At 43.3% G+C, this 14,304-nt stretch overlaps 1 protein-coding gene and 1 non-coding gene across 2 annotated transcripts in view; both read left to right on the top strand.

The window, feature by feature from the left end:
* The window catches only part of DNAH9 (dynein axonemal heavy chain 9), a 373,298-nt gene that overhangs the window by 290,925 nt on the left and 68,069 nt on the right, over positions 1–14,304 (top strand). The window contains exons 59-61 of the mRNA XM_003791085.1: positions 602–724; positions 10,554–10,747; positions 12,718–12,866. Of these exons, the coding sequence (XP_003791133.1) occupies positions 602–724; positions 10,554–10,747; positions 12,718–12,866 (466 nt within the window). The remainder of the gene's footprint in view (positions 1–601; positions 725–10,553; positions 10,748–12,717; positions 12,867–14,304) is intronic.
* Positions 14,201–14,304, top strand: LOC111725690. Its single transcript, XR_002773702.1, has one exon. It is a non-coding gene; the product is annotated as a U6 spliceosomal RNA (small nuclear RNA).

Here is a 14,304-nt window from a genome sequence, read left to right as displayed (position 1 = left end):
CATTGTACCCCATAAGTGTATACAGTTATGACTTTAATTAAAAAGTAAATAAAACAGTTACAGTTCAGTACTAAAATAAATAAAACAAATATTCTCATCTCATAGCTTCTCCAAAACTGCTTGTAGGAAGTTGAATCAAGTTACTCCCTCCTCATCCCCACTTGCCAGGCACTCCCCTGCCCTGGACCCCCAAGGATGACGGAGTCACATCTGCATTAGCAGCTCGTACATATTCACACGTCACTCTGACACTCTCCCCACATGTGTTACTTCCATGCATCATCTGCTCAATTTAATTGCAGTAACGGACTCCATGGCATTTGTGGTTGACACATAATAAATTCTTGCTAACCAAGATACACAGTCCTTCACGGTGTGCATGTGTCACCCAGATATTTGGGGTGAAAACAGATGGACTCGGAAGTAATATGTGTGAATATAGACTTTCTTCCTCTCTACCCTCCTTAAATAAGTAAAATTGTTGGGCCAGTTCTAGTGGTAGAGGCAGCAATAATTACGCTGGGTGACAACTCCTAAGATTCCCGGGACCCTGTGGCTACCACAGGGCACAGAAATACAGGGTCCTTTTGCCACTTTGCAGATTCTCCTCATGAACCAGGATGCTGATGCCGCAGAGGTGGACTTCCTGCTTCGGTCCCCAGTGCAAACAGGCGCCACCAGCCCAGTGGAGTTCCTCTCCCATCAGGCCTGGGGAGGCATCAAGGTCAGTGCTGGCCCCTAGTAAAAAGTCGAGTTCTGACCTCTCAGAGTTTCTCCCTGATGCTCATCCTCATGAAGTCCACGGGGCTTTCTTTTGGAGTTCATGCACGGAGCATCAGTGCCTCACTTTCCCTTCCTCAAACACCCCCCACCCCCACTCCCAGCTCCCTGGGTCTGCAGAGAAGGGACAGGTGCAGGCTGCTGTGCGAGGCTCTGCCTCCAGGGGGCAAGGGAGCCTGCAGCTCTATCAGCGCCTTTGAGTCAGCTGAGCTGCCTTTCACCAGCCCAGCTCTGTGAGTGCCCAGGGCTGGTGTGGCAAAGATGCCACAGCATTTCCACAAAATAAACAGGTGGGGGGGACTCAGACAGCTCCATGTGAACCCTAACTTGGACTCACAGCAGGGGATGTCCTTCATCCTGGGATACTCAGCAGTGGATGATAACTCACACAGAGCGGTACCTTTGAAATGCATTACCTTATTTCAGTCTGACATCCACCCAGGCAACAGGTATCATTTGTTCCCACTTAACATATGAGGGAACTTGCAATCCGAAAGCTTACAGAAAGCAAGTCCAGGACACAGGTTTGGGTCTGTCTGACGGCAAAGCTTATTTTCATTTCACGTTGTGCAGCTTAGTTCAGTTGGGATTCTATGAACATTGAAAAGATCACAAACTATAAGGTCCTTTTGGTAGGGACCACACCTGCAATCACAGGGCCTGGACTGATGCCTGCAGGAGATGTGGACGGAGAGAGCCCCAGCTCCAGAGAGCCCAGGCCTGTGTTCCACAGGGCAGGTGCCCGTGCAACGTGTGAAGCAGTTTCTCCACAGGATGCATCCTGCTTACAATCTGCTGTGCTTGTGGCATTTTATAGATGCTTCATGGCACCAGGCATTTTTTCTCTTTCTTTATCTCTTTTTTCTCCTTATATTACTAAAATGTTCTTTTTTTGAGATAATTATAGATTCACATGTGATTTAAGAAAAATACAGAGATATCCCTTGCACACAATTCTACACAATGGTAATATCTCGCATTATATACGATAGTAACGCATCCAGGAAATTAACTTTAGTATGATCCACTAGTCTTATTCTGATTTCACCAGTTAATGTGCATGTGTGTGTGTGTGTGTTTAGTTTTTATCACATGTGTAGATTCATGTTTCCACCATGATGGTCAAGATACACTGGAGAGACTGCAAAGTAGTTCAACCTCTATGGAAAGTAGTATAGAGTTTCCTCCAAGAACTAAAAGTAGACGTACCATTTGATCCAGCAATCCCACTTCTAGGGATTTACTCAAAGGGAAAAAAGACATTTTATAAAAACACACTTGCCCTCAAATGTTCACAGCAGCACAATTCATAATCACAAGGATGTGGAGACAACCCAAGTGCCCATCAATACTTGAATGTATTAATAAAATATGGTATATGTATACCATGGAGTATTACTCAGTCATGAAAAAGATGGTGACTACCCCATGATTGCATTAATGTACACAGCTATGATTTAATAATACAAAAGAAAAGATGGTGACTTAGTACTTTCATAACAACCTGGGTGGAACTGGAGAGTATTCTCCTAAGTGAATTATCACAAGAATGGAAAAACAAACACCACATGTACTCAACACTAAATGGAAACTCATTGATCAGCACCTATATGCTCAAAGCAAAGCAAAATCTAGAAAATTTGGGTGGGAGTAGAGGAAGAAAGGAAAGGAAAAATTCCCATTCAACAGCTACTTCAAAAGCATTCATTACACACTTTCTGGCTAAGGGGCACACTTACATCTGTGACTTAAAATTTACAAAAACAAACTATATAACCAAAATGTATGTACCCTCATAATATGCTGAAATAGATTTTAAAAGAAGAAAGAATTCCATCATTTCAAGCCTGTCTATTCTCATAGTCTCTTGACTTTTATAAAAACAACCTTCTTCCACCCCCAGTTCCTAATACCTGCCAACCACTAATCTGTTCTCCATTTGTATAATTTTTTTTTCATCTCAAGGATGTTATATAAATGGAATCATACAGTACATAACCTTTTGGGATTGTCTTATTCACTCAGCATAATTCCCTTGAGATCTATCCAAGTAGATTTACTTTATAACAAAAGCCTAGAACTTAATCATTTATATTCATGGCTGTACCCTTCAAAGGAGTCATTTCAGGAAATTCTAAGCTAATTCCACTAATGCTACACTTGCTGAAAATAGTTTTCCAATTTCTTTTTCAGAGTCTGTATTGTTTCAATCAACCTTAGGACTATAGCTAAATCAGGAATTGCCAAACTTTGACTATAAAGAGCCACTTGGTAAATAGTTAGGTTTTGCAGGCCTGACTGTGTAGCGACTACTTACCTCTGCCAAAGCCATACACAGTATGTAAATGAATGAACATGGCTGAGTTCCAATAAAGCTTTATTTACAAAAACAGGTGGTGGGCCAGATTGGCTCTGCAAGCTGTAGTTGGACAATCTCTGATCTAAATAATAAAGGTGTAATTTTATTTTTATTTACCTTCATTTGTCTTTCTGGGCCCAATATGGTGAATGAGAAGGGGAATAATATGTGTGGGAGGAAAGCAAGGAAGAGATCCACTCCAACAGTAACCAACATCACAAAAGTCATAAAATACCTAAGAATGATTATAATAAATGCCAAGAAATGAAAACCATCAATTTTCCCAGCCTACATCAAGTGTGAATGAATAGACACACTTAGGATCACTGTCCAAAATATATACCATGCAGGCCAAACATGTAATTTTAAATTTTCTGGTAGTCGCATTAAAAAAATGTTAAAAAGAAATGGATGAAATTAGCTTTTATATTTCCTTTAACCTAACATAGCCAAAATATCATTTGAATATGTAATGTTATTAAATTATTAATGAGCTATCTGATATTTTTGTACTATCTCTTGGAAATCTGTTGTGTATTTTTATACTTATAGCCCATCTCAATTCAGATACTAAGGTTTCATCACAATATTTAGGTGATTTCATAAAATTTAGAGGTAAAACAGTTGATTCATCTTTGTTCCAAACTATCTTTAGAAGACTTTCCATTTACTAAAGTTTTCCATTTACTAAAACAAGTCCCAGACTCTTTACCCATAGCACAGTGGTTATGGCTCCAGCCATATACACGGAGGCTGGCAGGTTCAAACCTGGCCCAGGCCTGCTAAACAACAATGACAACTGCAAAAAAAATAGCTCGGTATTGTGGCAGGCTTCTGTAGTCCCAGCTACTTGAGAAGCTGAAGCAAGAGAATCTCTTAAGCCCATGAGTTTGAGGTTGCTGTAAGCTATAACGCCACAGCACTCTACCAAGGGTGACATAGTAAGACTCTGTCTCAAATAAATAAATAAACAAACAAATAAATAAAACAAGTCCCAGTTTCTATGCTCACATTTTAAAACAATCAAAATTAAATACAATTAAAAATTCAGTCCCTCAGTCTGACTAGTCACATGTCAAGTACCCAGTAGAACTTGAGTGTCTAACTTGCAAGTTGACAGTCTGGCCCCTGAGCTTGAGAGTAATGACTCATGGTTTGACACCCGTTCCAGAAAGCAATTCTGAATGGACCCATTTGTAGAACTAGAGCCATGATGGAGATGGAGGACTAACACAAGCTCTGGAGGCAGAAATTCCTGGGTTCAAGTTTAAGTTCATGTGTATGTAGCCTCTGCATGTTATCGTATTCTTCTGAGCCTTTGTTTCCTTAGCTGCAAAATGTTCATCATCGCGCCTTTCTCACAGGGTTATGCAAGACAGAGAGTCAACAATGGAAGCTGAGCATGGTTATGGCTGTTTACTCACTTCCTAGAGCTCCTATCAATGCTGTATGCAAACTACCACAAGCTGAGGGGCAACTTAAAACAACTAAAAATTTTTTTCTTACAAAGGTGCTGACAGGGCCATGCTTCTTCCAAACCCTCTAGGGCAGCAGTTCTCGACCATGTATTAAAGGGTCATGGCATTAGGAAGGTTGAGAACCACTGCTCTAAGGGTGCAGTTTCCATTAGCCACCCCCACCCCAGCATTCTTTGACTTGTGGCACCATAACCCCAATATCTATCTCCATCTTCAGGCAATTGTCTTCCCTCTGTGTGTCAGTTTCCCTCTTCTTGGAAGGATACTAGTTATACTGGAATAACGCCCTCCCTAGTGACTACATTTTAACTTGATTATGTCAAAGTTACGGTTATCTTATATACAAAGACCCTATTTCCAGGTAAGATCACATCCACACCTCCAGAGATTGTTCTTCAATATATATTTTGGGGGGCATGATTCACCTCTTAAGAGTTATGGTTATTAATTACCCCGCTAGGAGGCATATATGAGGTCTGACAGTTAAGTTCATGAACTCATCCTAGAAAAAGTGCTACAGATCTCATTGCTGAGTATCACTGTGATCTCCTGTGAAATACTCTCTCCCTTGGGAATCTAGGCACCAACATCAATGCCTAGTCCACCCTTCAAAGCAACTTTGTAATTCTTTTTCTGGAATGGCCATCACAGCTGTCATTGTGCTGTGCTCCATGTCCTGAATGTCATCAAAATGTCTTCTTTTCAATAGTCCCTTTATCTTCAGGTAAAGAAAGAAGTCATTGGGGGCCAGATCAGGTGAGTACAGAGAATGTTCCAATATAGTTATTTATTCACTGGCTAAGAACTCCCTCACAGATGGGTCCACATGAGCTGGTGCCTTGTTGGGATGCAAGAGCCATAAGATGTTGGCAAAAAGCTCAGGTTGTTTGTGTCTAACTTTTTCACACAGCCTTTTCAGCACTTCCAAATAGTAAACTTGATTACCTATTTGTCCAGTTGGTATAAATTCATAATAAACAATCTCTTTGATATCAAAAGTGTTAGCACATGATTTTGACTCTTGATTTGGACTGGTGGAACTGTTTTGGTTGTGGAGAATTGGCTGACTTCCACTGTGCTCTTTGACACTTTGCTTCAGGGTCCTATTGATACACCCACATTTCACCACCAGTGATCACATGGCCCAAAACGTCATCTTACTTCTCCAAAAGGTCTTGGCCAACTTTGATTCTCCTTTGCTTTTGTTCATTGGTGAGCCCCTTCAAGACCATTTTGCCATGCATCTTTCTCATGGCAAGATTTTCAGTTAAGATTTTCCTAACTGTTTCTCTTTTGATGTTTTCTTGGTCTGCTTTGCTTCTCACAGTCAGCCAATGACACACAATTTGACAAAATTTTGCAATGTTTTCATTAGTTCTGCTCATTACTCGCTGGCCTGACCTCTCTTCATCAGTGGCTCTTTTCTCCCATCAGAGAAACACTTACTCCATTTGCACACGGCCATTTTCTTCATGGCATTATACCCACAAACTTGAACTAACATATCTCTGATTTCAGTTCCACTCTTGCCAAGTTGAGCAAGAAATTTAATGTTTGTTCATTGCTGTAATTCAAGCTCCAACATTTTTGTGACAGTAAAACGCACAGCAATAATGAATGTCACTTAGCCACTTAGCAAGACACCAAAACACATTAACATGAACACAGCTGTGAGACACTAATATACCAAGATTCTGAACCTTACCAAGTTATTTGTACAGTGCTGCCAACATAAATGAATGGTGACAATCTTGAAAACTTATTTGCCAGACCTCATAATGTGATAGTTGATAAGAGTTGTACCTGATGGAATTTGTCCAAAAAAAAAAGAAAAACTGGCTCGGCGCCTATAGCTCAACAGGCTAAGGCGCCAGCCACGTACACCTAAGGTGGCGGGTTCGAATCCCCAGCCTGGACCCGCCAAACAACAATGACGGCTGCAACCAAAAAATAGCCGGGCGTTGTGGCGGGCGCCTGTGGTCCCAGCTACTTGGGAGGCGGAGGCAGGAGACTCGCTTGAGCCCAGGAGTTGGAGGTTGCTGTGAGCTGTAATGCCACGGCACTCTGCCCAGGGGGACAGCTTGAGGCTCTGTCTCAAAAAAAAAAAAAAAAAAAAAAAAAGAAAAACTTCCAGAAACTATGAATTCCCCAGTTGGGCCAAGTGTAATTACCTTTCTATATCATCCACAAAGCCCTCTCCAACAAAAGTCATAAACAGTAAATGATTCACAAGCACTCCTTAATGCTTTCTTTTTACATAGCTCAACTGAAAAGCTATGTGCAATTTAGTTTCATTCCTCTTCTCACAAAATGGATTGCTTGGTCCACTTTGCTTCACTTTGCTTTTTTGTTTTGTTTTGTGGGCCAAGCTCATCTGACTGTTCAAAGAATTTTGCCAGGGAATGAAGCTTTATCTCTCTATGTGAATTTGTTACATGGAGCAGCAAAAAGTCCAGACCTATCAAACTCAAGTACAGCCCAGGATGGGAGCAGGTGAAACACAATGCATTATGTAGCACACAGCGTGGAAACCTTTGATGAATGCTCTTTTTAAGTGTTCACTTGGATTTTAGCCTAAAGAAACAAAATAAGTATAATTGAATAGGACATGATTAAAAAAATTTTAAAGCACTCTGTCTAATGAGGAAGATTGATTGCCATGTTTCCACAGAAGAACTAATAAGCAAGTAATGAATGAAATCTTTGGGATAAAATACTGCTTTTGTTATTATCCTTTGTAAGGATTTTTTTTTAAGTCCCATCAACTGTGGGACTTTAAGGTAATGGGCATGTTCTGTTCTTCATTAGAAAACCTCATCTGTGATAAACGCCTTTGTCAGCCTTTGAAAAGGCCCCACACTACCACTCTGGTTGCCAATTTAGTGCAGTTGTATTTTGCTACACAGTCCAAAGTAATTAGGTTAATTAGTCATTTCCATTTAGCTTATTAGAAGGCTAGAAATCCCTTTCCCTTATTTGGAAGATTAAATGTTGCAATTGTGTTCAATCCACAGCTTCAAGAAAGTGTGTTTCAGACCCAGAGCTGGCAGCTGAGAGCAGCAACCACAGTGCAATTTGCTCAGCTTTGTGGAGATGCCAGAGGGGGGACAGGGCTGCACAAGGGTTAATAATGAAGCAAGCTGGGCAGAGGGGGTGAGTGGCTGCCTGGAAGAAGATGAAAGTTAGTTCCTCAGTGCAGAGAGGAATAATTACAGCAGGCTCAGCCTTCTCTGCCTGTCAAGAGCCCTCCTGCTGGCCACGCAGATGTCAAACCTTATTAATTGAGCACTTCCTAAGTGCCAGGCAGCCTGCTAGGCCAAAGGCATGCAAAGCTGCCTACCAACGTTCTTGCCCACAGGGAACTCACCATCTTGTGGGAGTAACAAACAAGTAAACCAGCAGTTGCAATTCAATAGCCCTAGGAACCTCCAAGAAAGGACAGGGAGGGCTTTATAGTCTTCAAAGCATTTGTATCTACGTGAAAGTGTGAGATATGGCAGACCAGAATCACTTGGCCTCATTTTCCAAAGGAAAAAAACAAAAGTCCCAAAACAGGCACCAAGTCCACTGGCTCATGAATAGCAGTGCTGCGGCCAGAACACCTCTCTCTCTCTCCCCTTTCCACCTTCCTACATCCCACCCCACACCACAGATTGGCCCAGAGGAGGATATATTCCCAACTCCAAGCAGTTAGGGTGAAATTGGGAAACTGCAAAGCCCACAGGAAGGCTATGTTAAGTCATAACATGAGTTTATATACCCAATGGAGAGGAGTCGTGGAAGGCCTAGGTGGAGGGTCCACCTGCCTCCCATGGCACCCTTGCCTTGTTGGCAGTTGAACTCCACTTTGGCAATCACACTGCTTGCTATCAAGCCCTGGTCTTGGCTCTTTCTGATCCTCACCGTGAAATACTCTTCTCTTCTGCACTCCTCTCTGTCTGCACAGCAGAATCCTCATCTCCTCTCTCCTTAATGTAGGGCTACAAGCTCCTTGAAGGCATGCTCTTATTGGTTAACCACTGCATTCCCAAGTCCCTGGCTAATAGTAGGCCTTCAATAAATGTTGAAAGAATAGAGGAACAAATGGATGAATTCGGTAAATAACAAGACTCTTTTGGGTTCCTTAAAATTCATGGCACTACCAGAGGGGCTTTAGACACACAGTCTGGTATTTAATCTCATTTCGTGAAACCATACATAGAGGCAGAGTTGAGCATTGATGCCATGATGGCAGGTAGTTAAGTGTCTAAGTGAGTGGCATTGAGGTGGGCTCTCTGAAAAAACAGGATGGAGCTCCCCACACTCAAAATTTAGTTCCAACATCCAGACTCATGATGTTAGTGAATCATAAGTTGCTTTTTTAGGTTGCTGGGGTCCCACCCCAGAGGCAGAGTCCATTAAGACCTGTGGATCTCTTGGCTCCATGCCTGTGGCTCAAGCCACTAAGGCACCAGCCTCATACACCTGAACTGGTGGGTTCAAATCCAGCCCAGGCCCACCAAACAACAATAACAGCTGTAACCAAAAAAATAGCCAGATGTTGTGGCAGGTTCCTGTAGTCCCAGATACTTGGGAGGTGGAGGCAGGAGAATTGCTTGAGCCCCAGAGTTAGAGGTTGCTGTGAGCTGTGATGCCACGGCACTCTACCCAGGGTGACAGCTTGAGGCTCTGTCTCAAAAAAAAAAAAACAAACCTGTGGATCTGGCAGTGATATACTGAAGAAATGAAAGGTTAGAAATGACAAGAAAGAGACAAAACACACAGAATAGAATTTTCAGTGGCAGGAGCACAGGGGACCACTGCCCATTTGTGGGGTTCCAATGGTGGCCCAGATTGTCATTTCCACTCAGCTTTTAGTGAAGGCTATTTGCTCATTAGCCCAGAGGGTAAGCTGAGGAAGGGAACAAAGATGCTAGCAGTTTCTCTGAGTAAGCATATCAGCTGCTGTTGTTTCTATAATCATTAATTTTAAGGGTCTGAGCAGTCTTGAGAAATCCGGAACCTGAGCCTTGTGTGGGGGCAGCCTTCTGTCTGGGGTCACACACACAGATTCCTATGGGGTTGTTAAACACCCACTACTTCACTGTGGAGTAAAATGCCCCTGGCATCACTCTCTTCTGAAGAATTAATGGGAAAGAGAAATTTTTCTCTCATCACTACCACAGAAGGTTTTTCTCTGCAGTAAGAGGTATAAGCCCTCCTACCCATATTTTAGGGCTCCAACTATTCCCTTGATCTCTGCCCCAGCCAAATACAAATCTCCACAATGGGTATTTTCTTTGACTGTTAACTAGGCAAGAGACAGCCTAGTTAATGTTTCTTGCTAGGCCTTGCAGACAGCATCATCTGTAACTATTATTCCTTCAGAGTGTTTACAGACCTAGCATGGGTAATTGAAAGCTGTATACCCAATAGACCAGGCTTCTAGAAAAAACAGGAAACTTGCTCAGATAAGAAATTTAGCACAGCTGGTTTAAAAGTAAACTAGCTAACTTTCCTTTGTTCCACATCACTTAGCTTACTTTTTTATTTTCCCCTTTTTCTGGGGGTGTTTTCCCTTGCCAAGAATGGGGTCTTCAGTCCACATTCTGCCTGCATGAGGCGTCCAGGCTCTGTGACCAGAATGAGTCTTCCTGTCCCTCATTTCCATGTGAAATGCTGCAGGCAAGTAGGGCTCAGTCTCTCCTGCTAATAACATTCCAAACATTTGCTAAATCTTGCCCATTACTGGGGAAGTTTGCTGAGCATGAACTAATCAATATCCTTCCTCTTCCTTGATTTTCCCTGGGGGAAGATCCAAGGCTCCAGATGAGAGTATAAATGAGACAAAATTGTGTATATAATACCTTCTTGTCCCTCAACCCCCAACACAATGTAAATGACAACTTCTTAAAGAAATTGCTCTATTCAGAGCACTATTCTCTGGAATTTCCCAGGCCCTTTCATCAATGGAAGAATTCTGTAACCTGGATCGGGACATTGAAGGATCTGCCAAGAGCTGGAAAAAGTTTGTGGAGTCAGAATGTCCTGAGAAGGAGAAGTTCCCCCAGGAGTGGAAGAGCAAGACATCCCTGCAGCGTCTTTGCATGATGAGAGCCATGCGGCCTGACCGGATGACCTATGCCATGCGGTAGGGAGCAGGGTGGCAATAGGGAGCAGGGTGGTGGTAGGGAGCATGGTGGTGGAAGGCCAGGAATAGGCTGGGGCAAGGGCAGTCTTGACTGCCAAGCTAGCAGGGCATGTGTGTACAATACCGGGAGCCTTTGCACCTACGTCAGTAATCCTGTGAGGCTCACGGCTCTGTGTACACTGTGGCAAACAAAGGGGAGAGAGGTGGGTGTGGTCATAGGGAAGGCGGTAAGTGTATGGCAGGACGTTGAGAAGGACTTCACCCCCAGCTTCTGCTTTCTCTGAGAAGGAAACAAGGTCATCAGTTGCGTGTGTGTGCAAGGGAAGGTGGCGGGCTTGGATGTTTGCAAAGAGTGGAGAAATCTAAAATAGGATCTGTGAAAACATGGGAGAAAAGACTGATCAGGGAAACCAAATTCCAGGTGCATTGAAAGCCCACCATCCTGCATTTGTTCTGGCACTAATCTTCACCCTGGGAAGGTTTTCCCCAGAGGCACAGAGGCAGAGTCAGAGCTGATCCAGAGCTTGAGTCATTTCACGTTGCTGTGTTGGGATAAGAATTAGGCAAGGGAGTTGGGAATATAGGCAAGAGAAAGATCACAAGTCATAGGCCACATGATCTGTAGAGGCAGCAAGCAGATCTGTGATTCCTCTTCCTGGGGCTGGGAATACCAATTAACTAAATGGGCCCAAGGAGTGTTATCTGTGTGATGAAAATGCTCTAAAACTGGAGGATGGTGAAGATTGTATAATTGGTGAATTTATTAAAAATCATTGACTAGTATACTTAAAATGGGTAAATCTTATATGTCAATTATACCCAATAAAGTTACTTTAAAAAAAAAAAGAAATTGTAGACCAAGGAGTCTATGCTGGATAGGAATAAGTGATGAGACTAAGGGGATGACAGACAATACCCAGGAGGCCAAGACTCTGGAACTCCAGTCTCTATTGCAGCACCACTGCGGGTAAAAAAACAGGTCATGCCAGGGTAAATTGCCAAAAAGAACTGTAAGGATAGGAGGTTTCAGTCAAAGAGCAGGATGATTCCATTTATGTTTTCAGACATAGAAAAATTCCCAAGTTACAAAGGTGAGGGTGTGGCCATGAAATTAGGTGGCTGAACAGAGGGGCTAGGGGAGAAATGTAGATCACTTGGGTTGATGTCACTAATAATCTAGAAGGTTGTCATCCACATGGTTGCAGTCACCCCAGCTGAAGGAGAGAAAGTGAGAGAATGAACAGAATAGATGACATAGATGTGCAGGGGCCATGGTGACACCACCAGGGGACGTGAGTCTGAAGGTCATCATATGAGAAGTAATGGTCTAGAAACAGTGATCCCACCTGCCAGCCCTCAGGGATGTCAGGTGTAGGAGAACGAGTTCAGCTGAGAAGACCGCCAGGAAAATCGTGTCCTTAGGGAGAGTGGAAGTCTCGGTTAATGGCCACAAGTTGGGCCAGACACTCAGGAAGTGGTTATGGCTGTGCGCATCTGTTGAGCATAAAATGAGAGACATTTTGGAAGGGAATGGCAGTAAGTAGAGTGAGATGAAAGGAGACAGAGAGTGATGAAACATAAGCGCGGTAGGGCCTCTGGGTGGGCTAGACGACGGGATGTTGAGCGTGGAGATTCAGCTGCAGATGAGCTTTCAGAAGACATCAGCCCTGATGGTCTCCTGGGTGATGGGTGATGTGAGAAGACCCCAGGCTCCCAGGAGGGCATCAGCAGTGGACTGGGAGGGTGGGTGTTCAGAAGAGGCCTCGATCCCAGTGAGTAGCCTCGTAACTAGCAGGACATGGTTAAGTTTGGGACTTAACAAGTAGTAAACTGGAGGTGGCCTGCGCTCTGTAACTGCCTTAGTCTCTGACTGTGAGCATGGCCTTTATTCTATAGGCCTCCATTTCTCAATGTAATTATTTTGCAACTGACAGACATATATCATATATATGTATTTTTTTTCCTGGCAGAGATTTTGTGGAGGAAAAGTTGGGGAGTAAATATGTGATGGGGAGAGCACTCGATTTTGCAGCCTCATTTGAAGAATCAGGACCAGCCACTCCCATGTTCTTCATCCTATCCCCAGGGGTGGACCCACTGAAGGATGTGGAGAATCAAGGTGAGAAAGGCATCGCCTGGTCGTGCATCAGCCCCATGCCCTGTCATTCCTCCCACCTGTCACTTTCTCTTTTCTGGATTCAAGGGTCATCATGCAATGCCTGGCATTGCAACACAGAAGTCAGGGTTTCTGCAGAAACATAGGATCATCTAGCAAAGAGAGGAAAGGCCACTCTGGGCTAGACAAGGCAGAGCCCACAGCAACAGTCCCATAAGGAGGTGTCTCCACCATGCCACCTCAGCAATCCCCTGTAGCCTAGCCAGAGTGATCTTTCTGAAATACTAGTACAATCCTTTCATGAGCCCCTATCACTCTCAAAGTAAGCCCAAACCCCTCAGAATGGCTTTATGTCAGCTCAGGGCTTCAGCTCAGAAACAGGAGTGTGGATTTTGAGACCGTTGTCTGCCATTTTCCTCTCTGCCAGCAAAGTAACAAACTTATCTTTCCTTCTCAAAAAATAAATAAATAAATAATAAAATGAAAAAGGGTTTATGTGCCTGTCCTCCCTATTCCTCCAGCGCACTTCCCTTATGACTTTCTGTGGCTGCCATAACACAAGACCACAAAGTCAGAGGCCTAAAACAACGGACACTTATAATCTTACCAGGCTGGAGATTAGAAGGCATAAATGAAATCTCTGTTCCTTTAAGGATGCTTATGATTACACTGGGCCACCCTGATAATCCAGGATAATCTCTGAATCTCAAAATGCGTATTTTAACCACGTCTGTAGAGTCCCTTTTTGCCATGTAAAGAAACATCCTCACAGGCTCCCAGGACGAGAGCATGGACATCTTTGGGGGCTGGTTATTCTGCCCACTGTGTTTCCCTACTTCTCTCTGTCCCACCGTGCACTGTAGCCGTCACATTTAATTGCTTTCCATTCTCTAAAATAGGCTATTTCCACTCCTGCACCTCCATCACCAGACTAGCCTCTACTCATCTTTCAGATACTGACTTCAGTGTCACCCCTCTAGGGAGCCCTTCTTGAAAGCCAGTGTGCCCGGTTTTCCCCAGATGTGCTCCTAGACCACCCTATCTTTAAGTGTGCCACACTGTTATTGTCCAGCAACTGCTGTGTGTGCTATGTGTGAGGGCTCCTTGAGAATAAGGTATGTTTTTTACCTTAGTAACCACCCCCACCCCCACCCCCCCAACACCGTGCTTTTCATGTGATGGGTGCTCAGTAAATGTATTCATTTATACATGGAAATGAGGGGATAATTATATGAGTGGTTCAACAAACTATAAAACTGGCAAAACTTCAACATTTTGCAAAGTTAAATAAATAACCCAACAGGTGTTTATATAACAACTTCTTTAAAGAATTCACAGTGCTTGCTTCGGCAGCACATATACTAAAATTGGAACGATACAGAGAAGATTAGCATGGCCCCTGCGCAAGGATGACACGCAAATTCGTGAAGCGTTCCATATT

This window comes from Otolemur garnettii, unplaced genomic scaffold, assembly GCF_000181295.1.
Source record: "Otolemur garnettii isolate 467f Iridium unplaced genomic scaffold, OtoGar3 scaffold00046, whole genome shotgun sequence".
Taxonomy (NCBI): domain Eukaryota; kingdom Metazoa; phylum Chordata; class Mammalia; order Primates; family Galagidae; genus Otolemur; species Otolemur garnettii.
Note: the sequence above shows the minus strand (reverse complement) of the source record. Positions and strands in the feature narration are given on the sequence as shown.